Source organism: Zootoca vivipara, chromosome 9 (genome assembly GCF_963506605.1).
Source record: "Zootoca vivipara chromosome 9, rZooViv1.1, whole genome shotgun sequence".
NCBI classification, from domain to species: Eukaryota; Metazoa; Chordata; class Lepidosauria; order Squamata; family Lacertidae; genus Zootoca; species Zootoca vivipara.
The window spans coordinates 18,834,731-18,851,186 of record NC_083284.1 but is presented as its reverse complement, the minus strand read 5'-3'; the positions used below and the strand labels follow the sequence as shown (position 1 = coordinate 18,851,186).

The following is a 16,456-nucleotide window of genomic DNA, read 5'->3' as shown; positions in this document are numbered from 1 at the left end:
CGTGTGAAATGACTGCAATTTTGCGGGGGTTGGAGAATTCTTTGGCACTGCCCTTCTTTGGGATTGGGATGTAGACTGATCTTCTCCAATCCTCTGGCCACTGCTGAGTTTTCCAAACTTGCTGGCATATTGATTGTAGCACCTTAACAGCATCACCTTTTAAAATTTTAAATAGTTCAGCTGGAATATCATCACTTCCACTGGCCTTGTTATTAGCAGTGCTTTCTAAGGCCTCTTTGACTTCACTCTCCAGGATGTCTGGCTCAAGGTCAGCAACCACACTACCTGGGGTGTACGAGACCTGCATATCTTTCTGGTATAATTCCTCTGTGTATTCTTGCCACCTCTTCCTCCACCACTGCAAGTACCAAACTCAACAACCAGTAATATTAGTATCTGTTGCAAGGTGATAATTGTATTAGGGTACTTGAAGATAGTTGTAATTATAGAGTAAGGAGCAGGTACTGAACGTCCGAAGGACTTTCTGGAATCTTTTCCCTCACACACTAATACAATATACTCTTGAACTTGATACTTTGTGATTTATATGTTTCTATATTATGTAATTTTATTTCCCCTAGAAAACATTTCTTTTCTAGAGAACCTTAACAAATTTTGCACTTCTTCAGCATTCCCGAGGGTTGCCAGTGGGCTCAGTTGAAAGAAGTAATCTAATGGCTAGGAGTCCTTAGGTCATCTGTTTGCTAACTGTGATGTGTGCCCATCAACCTGCACTCCGTGTGTTTTGGATTAATGCCGACAAAGCAAGATGGCATTGGGCCATGTCAGCAGATGATCGAGGAAGTACTATCAGTGACTTCATAATCGGCTAAGAAATCATTTCCAATTTGATTCCCAAAACAAATTAGAGAACAAGCATTCAAATCTTCAGTTGCCCTGGAAAATAATGAATAGTATCCGTTATGGGCAAGATTACCACACACTTCATGTCATCTGCATCTATATAAAAACTGAGAGTCTGCCGCACTCTGCAGTGGCCAAAAAACTGCACCTACGATCAGACAATGAAAATATTCAGTTCTAAACAATGGCTTGATTTTAAAATAACAGGTGATGTCGGAAAGCAGATTTAACTGTCAACCTCAGATGGTTCCTCAGACCCCCATGGCCTTACCAATTACTTTCTCCCACATACATGGTAACTGCCATTCATTCCTGCGGAGGAAAATAAAACACTTGCAAAACATGTCTTCCATCATTGGCTTTGTGTAGTCCAGCTCTCAATAACCAAATCTCACAAGAGGGTGCAGTGGTGACAAAATAGGAGGCCTCTTTCCATGTACACACCGCAGCCATCATTACTATGCACTTTTCCAAGCTAGAATAAACACTACAGTGAAATACTTTTGGTCTTCTTTTTTCACCCTAGATCTGCGAAAGACTTTTGAGCAAGAGCCACTTGGAAAGGAAGTATCCTTGGAACAGGAAGTCCTTCTCCAGTGTCGGCCACCTGAAGGAATCCCAGTTGCTGAGGTGAGTGGCGACAGCTTTTCTTAAGGGAGGGGAGTAAAGGGAGGGGGAAGTGACACAGTTATCCTAACTGAGGCCTAATCTGTGGCTAATGGTGCAGTGAATTAGGCGATGGCATGATAAATGGGGGGTAATGGAGATCTAACTGCCTGCTGCTGGTAGAATAGATTGATTGGGAACTGATTAATGACTTCAGAGTCAATTAGAATGCCCCACTAGGCAGAGCTACAGGCAGTTTAGTTTCATTCTTCTGCTCCCTTTTCAAGAAACAAGAACACAGCAAAATTCTATCTGTTATCTCTAAGACAAACACTGGGAAGAATTTATGAATGCATCACTGTTATCTCCCACCCAGCCATCCCTATCCTTTTCAACGTGCTACTATTGTGACAACGGGCTTTCACATACATTATTAAAAACTTTTTTAAATAAAAAAAATTGCTGTATTTTGTTTTACTACTACGCTCGTGCATATGGCAAGTCATTCAAGCTGCATGACTATAAGAATTCACATGCTGTGATCTGATAGGAAGCTAGAACAAAGGAAGACCATAATCCATCTTTTAATGTTCCATGTCTGTTTCACTTAATAGCAATTAAAAACTCATGGGTGGGTGTTCTTTTATCTTCCTTGTGGAAGTGACCCTACCGAGAAGAGGAAAAAGGAGTCAGCTTTCAGCATGGGGACACCACCTGTGAAGAATAACCCCCTAAGTCTGGTAGTTGTGCTGATTATGGAAATGTACTGTTCCTTCTAGTTGCTGATCGTTTAAAATAAGCATTCTCCTCCTCTTCTAAGTACATAATGAGTTTGTATTTAAGCTCATAATACAAGCTGCACAGGCCACTTCTATTACTGTTGTGTTCCACTGGACCACCAAGCAGCTGCGATCTCTCTGGGAGAGTTGATTATGTTTAATTCACCTATTTCAGAATATGGACCTTATTTTTCCCATCTGCCAAATGAAAAGTCTTGCCAACTTGCTAAAAGACAAGTAAGGATTCTTTAGTATGAAGCTGCTTAGCGTTTGCTTTGATGGTTGATTTCTTGTGAGGCTCTACATCAGGGGTCCCCAAACTAAGGCCCGGGGGCCGGATGCGGCCCAATCGCCTTCTAAATCCGGCCCATGGACAGTCCGGGAATCAGCATGTTTTTACATGAGTATAATGTGTTTTTATTTAAAATGCATCTCTGGGTTATTTGTGGGGCCTGCCTGGTGTTTTTACATGAGTAGAATGTGTTCTTTTATTTAAAATGCATCTCTGGGTTATTTGTGGGGCATAGGAATTCATTCTTTTTTTTTTCAAAATATAGTCCGGCCCCCCACAAGGTCTGGGGGACAGTGGACCAGCCCCCTGCTGAAAAAGTTTGCTGACCCCTGCTCTACATGCTACCCGAGCCTTCCTCTGAAACCACAGCTTGGAGCACATCACAGTTCCAGCAAAACTGTGGGCAAGCAACAGAATAAAATAATATATGATTAATTCTGTTTTACTCCCATATTTTCTTTATTTGCTATCTTATTTCCTGGGGCAGGAGAAAGAGGAGGAATAATAATTCAGTGGAAAGATGAGTTGACTTCTAATAAGCCAGCTTTGCAGTGGTTATGGTGTACTAATCAGCTGGTATTCCTTTGCCAACAAACATCCCACCAACCAGCTGTTGCAGACAACAGAATCTGCAACAGGGCATGTCATATTGCAGATGCATGGAGGTACTTAGGGACTTCATTACCTTTGCAAGGAGCTGAGATTACTTATGACTGGTAGATTGTCTGTGTGCGGTATTACATGCATAACACAGATATGTACCTCCCAATATCTAAATAGCTACCGGTAGTTCTTTCCAAGGAGCAGTAAGTCTGATTGCGTGCCAGAGATAGAGGAAGAAACAGCATGATGAGTAGAAAGGAAGCTTTCACTTTTGTTGTGCATACCGTAGCTTGCCAAGAAATATTACCGTCTTTTTCCAGAAAAAGGGGGAAATACTGCCATATTTTTTTAAAAAAAAATTATTTAAAAGATTGGAAAAGAAAGATTCACTCCAAATATAGAAAATAACAAACATTTTTACAAATGCTTCTAAGCACACCAGCTGGCAGTGTAGGAAGCATTTTGGTTTAACAACATACGAAATGGGTAGCAGTATTTCTTACTGTTTGTTTTCTCTCTACGGAGAGGATGAGAAGAACTTGTGGTCCTCCAGTTGTTGCTGGACTCCCATAATCCCTGGCCATTGACAATGATGGCCAGGAGTTGAAGTCTAACATGTAGAAGGCCAGGAATTCCCCATGCCTGCTCTAGACCTAATCACATTCCCGTATAATATGAAAGGTCAATTTTTTTTCAAGCAATGAGACCCGTCTTTGATTTACCCCTTCCCAAACACACTTTTTAGAAAGGTAATTTATTCATTGACATAGTTTGTCAAATTTTCATAGCTATTCCACTCCTGAGGATGGGGGGGGGGGATTCTCCATAAGAAGTATTGAGGACATTTGCACCAAATGACTAACCTACGATAGTTTATTCATTCATATATATACTGCCCTTTATCACAAAGGTTCACAGGGTGGCTCACAGAATAAAATACAAGATAAAAACACAAGTAAACGATTAATACAAAAACAACAAAACAATACCCCGCCCTTCCCACAGACACATTTGAAAGGCTGTCGAATATTACTCAGAACAAGGCCTGGTTGAAGAAGAATATTTTTCCCTGGTGCCTAAAAATTTGTATTGAAAGTGTCAGGTGAACCTCCCTGGAAAGAGCAATCCACAAAGGTGGACAAACAACCCCAAAAGGAGCACGGCGTGACATGCCCCCCACCAGGGGTACCGTACTACCTGTCCACTAACACCCACACACCCCTGCAATACATGAAAGGGAAGGGAATAATAATTAGTCTGAGCCAGGGTTCACCCAGGAACACATGAAGTGCTAAAAAGGAGGGCAGCACCTCTGAGCGTGTACAGACTGCATTTCTATCACCATTTAGTAAACAAAGTCTGCCCTAGCTGCAGAATCTGGGATGAGTTGAAGAAGGCTTCCAGGCTGGAAAACATTCTCTCTACGAAAGCTTGAGCCTTCCCATCATGTCTCGTAAAAATGCATCACGGAGTGAACTCTAGAATGATCATCCCCAGAGCTGGCCTGTTAATAGCTACCGTTCTTCCAGACCATGCAACATATTAATTCACTTTGTCAAGCAGAAGAGATTGATGTCTGCAAGCTAATTGTCTGTTAAACCTATTTGTACTGCAGTCGGGGCAGACACCAATTAGCACTTGGTGGGTCCCAGAGATATCTGTGCAGTAGCTATTTTGAATAACTCCGTTTAATGGCTTCTGCCCACCCACCCACCTCCCTCCACCTTACATTGCCTTCACACTTTTCTTTTCCCTTTTTCTTTTCTTGCTTGTTTTTGAAGCCAGGAGGGGGAGATCAAACACCCAGATTGGAGATTAGCCTAATAGAGCTTCTGTATAGACTCCTTCCAATGCTATTAAAGGAACAAAGGACCAAACACAAAGGAGTATGAATACCTTAATGTGGCGTTTTACTGCTGCCACTAGCTGTAACTGGCGAGATAAAATGATGAAAGATAAATGGGTTTGTTGAAGGATTACATGATTATTTTAATTTTGGAGATGAATGCACTCTTTGTTTAAGGCTATACTGTACTCATTTGCTTGAAAGACTTTTATTATAATAACATAGTTAACAGGGTAAGAAGTAGCTGTTGGAAGTCAGACAACTAGCTATGCCACTGACTTTGGAAGTCAAGCCAGATAATGCATTCAACACAGTCATGTGTTACTAGTCAGTCTTATTTTATGGAAGGTGGTAGACCCTCCTTCAATGGAGGCTTTTAAGCAGAGCTTGGGTGGCCATCCGCCAGTGATGGTTTAGTTGTGATTCCTGCATCGCAGGGGGTTGGAGAGGATGACCCTTGGGGTCCCTTATAACTCTATAATTCTGTTATTTTATGGTTACATTAAGTGGTTACCTTTCCACCAAGGAGTTCAATGGAGCATACATGGTCCCCACCCATTTTATCATTGCAACAATCCTGTGAGGTGGGGTAGGCTGACAGACTGTGATCTGTTAAGGTGGGGTAGGCTGACAGACTGTGATCTGAGCTTCATGGCTCAGTGGGGATTTGCTCCCTAGTTTACCAGGTCCCAGTCCAGGATTCTAACCATTACTTCCTGTTCCACTTAGAAGGAAAGTAAACCCAATAGCCTAGCATATTTAAATGTGCACTTTTTTCTTTAAAAATATGTGTATTTTTTGTCTCAAGCTGCATCACATTTGGAAAAGTGCAAAATGCAGTAGACAGCTATGTTCTGAGCTGCACTTTGGTCTGAGAAGTGTAGATCAGCTCATTTCATATAGGAAGTTGTAAAGAGTTAGTTGAGAATCCCTAGTCCATCATGAAACTCTAGATAATACAAATGGCAGGACATATCTTATTATTCAGAAGACTGAGATGTACAGCAGTGAAAGTGTGAGCTTGCTCTGCCTCCAGATTCCCAGACGATCCCTGCTCCTTTGACTTCTTTGCTGACTTCCCTATCTCTTTAAAGTTTGGACTGATACATCTTAGGTCACATCCTGCACACAACTTCTTCCTCCTCACACTTCTCTATCAAACCTCAAGATGAGAGGTCTTCTTGGATCTATCCTCAGAGAACAAAAGAGCAAGCATATCTGCTTTGTCTTCTCTAGATTAGTTAGGTTAGAACTAGAAACCTTTTCTATTGAAGTTATGCACTTCCTATAATAAACAGCTTTATTGTTTTCTAACTCTACAATATCTCTGTGTGCATGATTGCCACAAGTACAGTGGTACCTCGGTTTATGAACACAATTGGTTCCGGAAGTCTGTTCATAAACTGAAGCGTTCATAAACTGAAGCAAACTTTCCCATTGAAAGTAATGGAAAGTGGATGAATCTGTTCCAGACGGTCCACGGAGTACTTAAACTGAAGCGTTCATAAACTGAAGCGAACTTTCCCATTGAAAGTAATGGAAAGTGGATTAATCCGTTACAGACGGGTCCGCGGAGTACTCAACCTGAAGCGTACTTAACCCGAAGCATGGGTGTAATTGGTTCCGGAAGTCTGTTTATAAACTGAAGCGTTCATAAACTGAAATGAACTTTCCCATTGAAAGTAATGGAATGTAAATTAATCCGTTCCAGATGGGTCCGCGGAATTCGTAAACCGAAAATTCATAAACCGAGGTGTTCATAAACCGAGGTTCCACTGTAAAGTCTATTGTCTAGCCAAATGCACAGGCCACACACTGCACTCTTCGCATACCAAAGAACTCAGTTTCAATACTGCTTGCTTCCTCTCTGCTCTCCTTGGATGAGCCTAAAGAGCCGGCTGGTCTTCAAGACTGTGTCTGTTGCATCTAGCTGCTAGCCACTCCTGAACTTCAAAGTGACCTTTTGTACAGGAAGCTACACCACTGTGGCCACCTTTCCTTCCAGCCCTTGTTCAGATGGGCGTTGGCTGCTCTGTGTTGGTTTCCCATTATAAGGCAATGTAGAGACACAGTTGGTTTATTTTTGTGTGAACTGTATTCTGGAGCCAGCGGGACCTCTAGAAGCTGCCATTCCCAAGACCCAACACATAGGAGGAGCTGGCTAGCGGCCAGCTACAGTTTCTAAAAGCAGCAACAGCTCAGCTTGAGTTGAGGCTTCACTGAAACATAGCATTTGTTTGAGTGGATTGGAGTTGCAGGCCTTGTGAGAGACAGCCAAATCCAAATGAATGGGTGTGTGTTAGGAATTCTGCACATTGCCCGGAAGGCCTAGAGTCAAAGCCAGATTCATTATTCTGGGTAGCTTGGAGCCAGGAAAGGCCTCAGACGATTTGTTCAGCCAATGGAAAAATCAACTCGGCATCTCTTTCACTTAGTATTAGTGCAGCAGCAATCCAGCAGCTGATGAAGGAAAAGGTTAATATTGTAGGAAGAATGGCAAAAGCAATATGAAACTTCCAGTAGCTCTGGCTTTTTTCTACCAACATCACTGGTTGCTTAACCATAGTGAATGAATCTTTGTACAGTCATACCTCGATTTAAGTGCACTTCGGTTTGAGTACTTTCAGTTTAAGTACTCCGCAGACCCATGTGGAATGGATTAATCCACTTTCCATTACTTTCAATGGGAAAGTTCGCTTCAGGTTAAGTATGCTTCAGGTTAAGTACGGACTTCCAGAACCAATTACAGTCATACCTCGAGTTATGTACGCTTCAGGTTGAGTACTCTGTGGACCCATCTGGAACAGATTAATCCACTTTCCATTACTTTCAATGGGAAAGTTCTCTTCAGGTTAAGTACGCTTCAGGTTAAGTACAGACTTCCGGAACCAATTGTATACAGTACTTAAACCAAGGTACCACTGTATAGCACCATGGTTAAGGGTTATGTTAGCAGGTTTTCCCTGTTAACCCAGGACCTGAAGTCAGATGATTGTTCTACGTACACAACTCTTTCTTTCTGAATATGGATTTTGTTCTTTTCAAGAAAAATAACAAGTGACAAACTGAGAGACCAGCAAGCAGCAGCAGCAGCAGCAGCAACAACAGTGGAGTACATTATTTAATTATTCCAAACTATTTGCAGTCAAGGCCAAAGGTTAAGGCAGAGCCAGCAATAAAAGGTATACAACAATACCAGTCCACAACTGAGCACCTGTTGCATCCAAAAAGTATCATGGGGGAAATGGAGATTGAAGAGCTATCCTACCGTATCCTACTTTTCCTCCTAAAAGCTCAAGGTGGCATTCATGGCTCTTCCCCTCCTCATTTTATCCTCATAACAGCCCTGTGGGGTAGGTTGGACCGAGAAACAGTGACTGGCTCAGTCAGCCAGTGAGTTTCATAGCTGGGCAGGGATTTGAGTCCTGGTCTCTCTGGTCCTTGTCCAACACTCTTTCCGCTGTGCCACACTGGCTCTACTATATTGGGGAGAGAAAAAATACACATTTCTTTTAATGACGCCAGGACACATCAAATTTAAAGGTCCAGATTGTTGTCATGGCATGTAAACTGGGGCAGGAGGTGCAGAAAAATGATGACTAACTTCCTCACAGTATGTTTCTGGCCAGGACCAGATGGCACCACTAAGAATTTGTGATTCTCTTCGTTCCTTCCAAGGAAAACCTTAACACAGCCTTGGGCATTGGAGCCCTAATTGAAAGTGACAAATAATCAGTGGCAGTGTGGATCCATTTGTTTTGGGTTTCCAGAGTGGGTGTCTTTAACATAGTATACCCTTTAAACAAGGCCCTACCACCAGTAGTCCTCTGGGAAAGACAAGCCTGTGTTCTCTCTTTTTTCTTTCTAGGACACATACTGATCCTTCCGAAGTAACACAGCCAAGTTATTAGCAATTAATTCATTTTCTCGTCGCTTCTGCTCTTTTCAAAGATGCCCGAATCTCATTGGAACGGTCTCTGAGTGAGGCAGACTCATCAAATTAACTCCTAGCAATAAGGTTATAGATCAAACATCAGTGAGATCTAAGATTAGTTAATATGCCATAAGCAGCTAAATGAAGATCTGCATTGGAATGTGTGATTCGCTGCACCTTCAACAAGGGGATAATTGCCTCGCTAATTATAAAGGGACTGCTTCTCCCTAAGAGTTTAATTGGAGAACATCAGCTGTAAAACTTGGTGACCCAATTGGGCTTCAAAACTGCCATTGTACCTGCTTAAATCCAGTTAGATGTGGGTGAGGGGAGGGCATAGAGGGCAGTTACTGTGGTGTCGAGCAATCACATTTGCTTGTGAAGCTGGGATGAGTGTGACTCAAATTCTGCTCAGCTGGCATTGTCTGGGCAGAAAGCTCAGAGCAGCCTGGGACTTATCCAAATATGCAGCATCAGGTGGCTGCTGTGTCTAATTGATTGTTAATATAACTGCTGTTTGCTTTGTTTGATGAGAGTGGCTCCTGTTTTTTCCCCTCTTTTCTTTCTCTGCCGTTATCCCTTAATTGGAACTCCTGTGTGTATGCATTTCTATGCAGGTGCTCTGGTCGCCCTGGCTGTCTTTTGTATTCTGTTCAGAAAGGGGAAAGCTTTTATAAGGCGAGTGGAACGCTAGAGGCAGAGATGCCTGTGAATACTGATGGGGCAGGAAGTGGCGTTGTCACTTGCTGTGTGACACCTATTGTGGGGCATCATCTGGAAGATATCAGTAGGGCAGAGAAGGCAAGGAGGCTCTGCAGAGCTGCTGTGTATGTTTTATAAGTTACAGAGGAGAAGTTCAGAAATGGAAACTTTGGCAGCAGCTGAGGAACGGGTCAGTTACCACTTTCCTGTTCTGCACACCTTTGCCCCACCTTCCTTTCACTTACCCCACTAGCCCCGTCCTCCTGAAAGCCTCTTGCCCTTTCACAACTTTCTCTTATGAATTTCCTGGTCTGTTCAACTAGCTGCTTCCTTCCCTTGTTCCTCTCTTTTTTTCCCCCCCTAAACCATCATCAGATTTTGCCCTGCCTTCTTTTCCTTGGCCCTTGCTTTTGGTGTATCTTTACTGGGACTTCTGCTTCATCTCCCTCTCAGGCAATTGCCCAAATCTGCTCCCTGGGTGGATGGGGGCAGGTCCCAAATTATCCTCTTTGGATTTATTTCAATTGGGCCCTGCTTGTGTCAGGTCCCTTCATTCTATGTTCCTTTACACGGGTTCACCCATGATCCTATAAACCAGTACAAGTTGTCTGTACACATGCACACTGTTTGTGTGAAAAGGTGTATGCTTGTTCATTTGTATAGCTCAAATACCGTGTAAATGGACTGTATACTCATTGAATGTTACATGTGAATAACTGTACAAGCATACAGCTCACCTACTGTGGGCAGAGAAACAGCCTGCACACTAATTGAACATTTTATGTGATGGATTAAAAGTGTACAGCTCAACTATCCATCTACACAGATCCATCTATACAGTGTGTACGCTTGCTGATATTAGATGCACAGATTGTACACTTATTGAATGTAATGTATGAACACCATTCTCGCATGTATCTCCTGCTTCATCGGCTCTTAATCTAGGTCCAGCTGCCTTTACCAGCTGTACTTTCTCATTGTTCCTTCCAGTAAGATCCTTTAATGAATTCCTTTTAGCTTGTTGGAAGCTGTGATGATGAAATTAATTTTAGTAAGAGTTTTAACTCCCTCAATTTTTTTTTAGTCTGCTGTTATATTTGTTAGTGTTTTAATTTGTTGTCAGCTGCCTTGAGTTCTGCCGAGGAAGGATAGGATAGAAATACTTTAAATATTTGTTTATTTTTTAAAAAGACGTATTTTCCCACCTAGTGGGGGAAATGGCAAATTCATGTTTATTAAAGTTAAGACAGAGCATGCTCAGCGGTTGTCCTATTTTCCAGGATGGGCGCCAAAATGTTGCTTGTGTGAACAGATAACAAAGTAAAACCCTGTTATCATTTCACACTGTGAGGGTCACCTCCATATGTTGTACCTGGTGCTGAGGATAAGCTGCTTCCCTGATTCTTAATATGCTATAAGGAAGAGCGTGGCTGGAAAATGACTACCTGTGGAATTATGAAATTGTTTGATGCTGATAGGAGGACTGGGCTGCAGCAGGCAGAGAGCACTTCATTGCTAATTATATTGATGATCACAAAAAGTGTGGAGTGCAGCTGTTTGTGGCGCAAAGACATATGGCACAGTTAGAAGCTTGGTAGCACCTGAAATACCCACTGCCAAACCTTTGAAGAGCTAATTGAAATTGTCTCGCATCATGATAAAGCTCATTCCACCAGACATTGTTCAATGCTTAAATTTAAATGCAAAATAAGGTTTCATTATATGATGCACATGTATATTCTAGCAGGCCCAAATGATAGGAAAAGCATTTTCTCCTGTGATGATGATGAGGAGGAGTGTGCTTCTTTTAAGATAACGCAACAATCCATGGCTTTTTATACAGATTTATCTTTTCAAAGGTTAAAAATTAAATATACGCCACCTAATCAATTGGTGTGACTTTTAAGTAGACTAGTCAAAACCTAAAACTAATTTGCTTTGCCTGCCCTCAATTCATTATTTTAACATTAAACAGTTGCTCAAAATATTCTACAGACCTGATTAGGGCCATGCAAGGGAGCCCTTGTGACAATTGTGGGTTTTTCCTCCCTTGCTGATGGCTGTTGGTCTCACATTTCATGTTGGGTGACATGTGGCAGGTTCCCTCAGTTAATTAGAACAAATGTGCCAATTATGTTAATATATCTTCCGATGCCAATCAGTGAATAATTAGAGACAACACATCTGTCTCCCACCAGGGAGTAGGAGAGAGTGAGCTGAGAAAGCGGGAACTACAAGGTGCAAAGTGCTCTAAATTGCTGCCACAGTGGATTGTACATTTCTTCACTGTGAATGCAGTGTCATGAAAGTCTTGCACATACTTTAACAATTGTTTCTGTGTGTGTTCACACACAGGGAGGGCATGAAGTTGCATGCAATCACATTTTCCTTAGACTGACACATTGGAATAATTATCCAGGTGTTTTGTTACAGCGAAAATTCTGCAACAACACTGTAGTACAGTCATACCTCAGTTTAAGTACACCTCGGTTTGAGTATTTTCAGTTTAAGTACTCCACGGACCTCTCTGGAACGGATTAATCCATTTTCCATTACTTTCAATGGGAAAGTTTGCTTCAAGTTATGGTACGCTTCAGGTTAAGTACGGACTTCTGGAACCAATTACACTCATACCTCGGGTTAAGTACGCTTCAGGTTGAGTACTCTGTGGACCCGTCCGGATCAGATTAATCCACTTTCCATTACTTTCAATGGGAAAGTTCGCTTCAGGTTAAGTATGTTTCAGTTTAAGTACTCCACGGACCATCTGGAACGGATTAATCCACTTTCCATTACTTTCAATGGGAAAGTTCGCTTCAGGTTAAGTACGCTTCAGGTTAAGTACAGACTTCCAGAACCAATTGTGTTTGTAAACTGAGGTACCACTGTACCTTATTTATGGTGTTAGGGTGTTGGGACCCTGTGGGTGTCACAGCTGCTTCTTTATGGGCAATGGTGTGCATCAAAAAAGCAAAGGAGCTTCAGTGACTTATCTATTATGTTATCACTGTGAATGAAAGGTGCTCTAGCCTTTGTGGGCTAATTGTTCCCATATTGCAGTTGTAGGTGAGGAGGGTGAGGGAATATATATGCAATTTAGCATGAAATTTTGGCATGTTTGAGAGAGACATTAATATTTTGCTCACATTCAAAGCGCCTTCAGTTTCCTTTTGTGTGAGCCATGACTGGCTTGCCGCAAGCAAGAAAATGTGTGAGCTCCTAGTGGGGAGTTTGTGGCTGCTTTTCTCCTGCGGTTGTTATGTGGTTGCATTGCACTGAGTTAAACTATGGTTTGTGTTAGTGTTACATCCAAACCCTGGCTCATGTTCCATACACTCTCTTCCTGACTACCGGTAACTGTGAGCTGTGTGTCCTATGGTTTACAGGTCGAAATTTGTCTGGGAGAGTTAAGCCATAAACATGAATTCAGGAAACATTGTAAATCAAACCATGGCTTGGCACAGCAGCAGAATGGTCAGGAAAGGACCAAAAGAGCTGCCATCTTTTCTTTGGGAGCCCACACATTTGCTCATTCATACTAAGCCATAGTTTAGCTCAGTGTTACGTGCAAACGAGGACAATAGGGATAAAGAAATCCACTAGCTGCTATCAGAGTGAGAAGACCTGGATTTACAAACAGATGTGTTATTTGCATATATATCAGTTGCAATAACCTTCTTTTTAAAACTAGCAGCTATGGAGGGCCCTGATCCGGATTGACTCCATGGTATTGAGGAAGTAGGGCATTAACCCTTTATCCATGGCACAACTGTTCTGTTAGGACAGAAGCTTCAATTCACACCAAAATTAGAGGATATAAATCTGACGACATTACAAGGGTGTCTAATGTAAGGAAGCATAGAAATATAGTAATGTGGAGCTCCTAAATTACTGAAATATGTGAAAATATAGATGAAGCAGGGCTTTTTTTATTGCAAATTGTCCTTCATTTTCCTGAGGTAATTGCAATGTGCATTTTCTATCTGGAACAATTGTTGTTTGCCTTATATAGTACTATTACCAGTGGCATTATAACTGACTCATTTTTTAAAGGCCCTACAAGTAGATCTGGTGGTTTTGGTCAAAGCCCCAAGGAGCTTAAAATGCAATATCCTGTCTTTTAAGATAAATTATACACATAAAACATTGGCAAATGGTTTGAATTTTCATCCTCTGAGTGTGTATCCAGCATTTTAGAAGAAATTATAACAGAGCTCTGAAAAAGAAGGCATAGCAAGGCTTGATTTTGAGAAACATTACGAAAGAGATGGAACCATAGGAGGGAAGTTAGCCTAAGGTACAGGAGAAAATGGCAAACATCATTAGAGAGGTTTTTCCAATCGTCTTCTTTTATGTGACTCTGCCCCATATCTGAATTCCATCTTGTCTTTCTCATGGCTTTGTGCTTACGTTATCTGGGTTCTCAACATACGTTAAGTTAGTTTTCCTGTATCTACAACAGGCAGTATTTGGTTTTAGTGTACTTTTTAATAAAGTTAATTTTGTACTTCATTTGTACTCATACTTATTTACTTGGGAGTAAGTCCCATCAAACTCCGTAGGACTTACTTCGAAGTAGATATGTATTGGGTTACATCATTAGTGTTTGCTTCTCTGTATTTAGTTTCCATATTTGAAAAGCACTGTGGTTATAGTGGTATGATTTCTGCAGCAAAGTATTTTGGTTTCCTTGTGCTTTGTTACTACAAGTATGTAAACAACAACAACCAAGTATCACCCTTCTTTAACAAATAAGGATCATAGATAGGTTTGTTATATAGAAGGCCATTTCATTAAATTCAGTTGGACACCCCACCCTATCATTAGGCAGAGGGAGGTCTGCCTAATCATTAGGCCTTGGGTGCAGATGTCAGAGAGAGGAAGCAGTTCTGCCACCGTCTGCTGAGTCTTTAACTAGCCTCTTCTACACTTCTTAAGCTACTCAGCTGCATAGCTGTCAATTTCTCCTTTTTTTTAAAGGGAAATTCCCTTATGCTGAATAGGCTTCCTCGTGAGAAAAGGGAAAACTTGACAGCTATGTTCAGCTGCCTTTAGGCACCACAGTGGTGAAGATTGCAGGTGATGTGCATGCCTACCTATGGACAGGGCTTTGCACATTCACACCAAACGATTATTTATGGGATAACATAGAACACTCAGTTAAAATATGTATATTCCTGCCTTGGAGTAATGATTCCTTTGGTGGGACTTAACTGGTTCTAGCAAGGAATGAATCAAGCTTTGAGTTACTGAAAATGGGAGAGGCTTACTGCCCATATGAACGACCGCTCATAGTGTTTTCTGTGACCGAAATAAGATGGAGCAGGCTTCGTTGGCTTCCAGTCTCCTTGGGCAGATGTTCAAATGGTTCAGGGTAAAGGGGATGTTTGTCAGGACAAACCGGGTCTTTGTTGGTAGTGAGACCCCTCTGTGTTCCATTGGGTTGGCCAGGGGCTGAGAATATTTCTGTTTTTCTTCGTTTGATTAAATTGCTGTGCACAAATTCCAATGATCCAGTTGACATGAAGGCACTGCTTTGATCCATCCTGGGTCTCTAAAGCATGCTCAGTTCAAAAGCAAATAAGCCACTGAATGTTCAGCCAAGTTATGCTAGACTAGCTTACCCCAGGCAGCTCTGGGAGAATGGGGTGCTTCTCTAGAGTGGAAATGAATGGAATATTGTATAGCTAGAGAATGCATGTTTATATCTTTAACTACTGCCCTCTGTTTGTCTACAAACATTTTTTAAAATGTTTGTATAAAGATTCGGAATGAAGTTCCCTATAAATGCAACTGTGGCTAATATGCTTGTAGCATATTTAGTAGAATCTATGTACACATTATCCTTGTTTTTACATCTGAACACAAGGTGTTTTACTTGTAAAATGCTTTGGGTTTATGTCTACAAATGTAATATATGAGTGAGACACGGATTTGCAAGCCTATAGCATTGTGAGCACACTCAGCCAAGATACATCATTTATTGTAATGTTCTTTGATTCAATCTGTATTGTACATCTTTATTGTTAGACACTCTAAGAGTATTTCCGAAGGGCAGGATAGGAATGCAGTAGTTCCCTTACACATTTTGTTTCATGTTTTCCTTTTCAGGAGGCCTATTTTACTTACATTTATATATGCAAAAGCTCAGAGTGCCATCTGTTTCTGTCTCTTGGTGGCCCTGTATGTAGACAATACTGAGTTAGATGGACCAGTTTTTTGATTCAGTATAGAACAGCCTCCTACATTTCTAGTCTTCTGATATAGATATTAATTTTTTTAAACTAAAACCACTGCATGCTATTTCTGGTGGGGGCTGCTGACCTTCCCTGTGAATCTCAATAGGTTGAGTGGCTGAAAAATGAAGAGGTGATTGATCCCGTTGAAGACCGGAATTTTTACATCACTATTGACCACAACCTGATCATAAAGCAGGCGCGCCTCTCCGACACAGCCAATTATACTTGTGTTGCCAAAAACATTGTGGCCAAGAGGAAGAGCACGACTGCTACTGTCATTGTCTATGGTAAGGGGAAATGGTTTTGCCTCAAAATGAAACTACAGCTTGATCCTACCAAATTAATACGGTGAGTTGTACCATCCAGCTGGCTATTTCTCTCCAGGACCTGGCAAGCAGAATATGCATATGATCACATGGCTGTTGGCTAAAATGTATATCCCTTGGAAAGGCCTTCTTGGACAAGGGGGACATGTGTGTATGTGTATTTAGGGATTTATATTTTGCCTTTTTGCAAATGACTAAAGGTGGCTAAAAGGCAAAATATAAATCCCTAAATGCAAATTACTAAAGGTGGCTAGGGAGGGACGCA

General features: G+C 41.5%; 1 protein-coding gene across 2 annotated transcripts in view; it reads left to right on the top strand.

The window, feature by feature from the left end:
• UNC5C (unc-5 netrin receptor C) overlaps positions 1 to 16,456 on the top strand; it is a 318,735-nt gene that overhangs the window by 241,537 nt on the left and 60,742 nt on the right. For both annotated transcript variants that reach the window (XM_060278455.1, XM_035111588.2), the window contains exons 4-5: positions 1,391 to 1,494; positions 15,972 to 16,152. In XM_060278455.1, the coding sequence (XP_060134438.1) occupies positions 1,391 to 1,494; positions 15,972 to 16,152 (285 nt within the window). The remainder of the gene's footprint in view (positions 1 to 1,390; positions 1,495 to 15,971; positions 16,153 to 16,456) is intronic.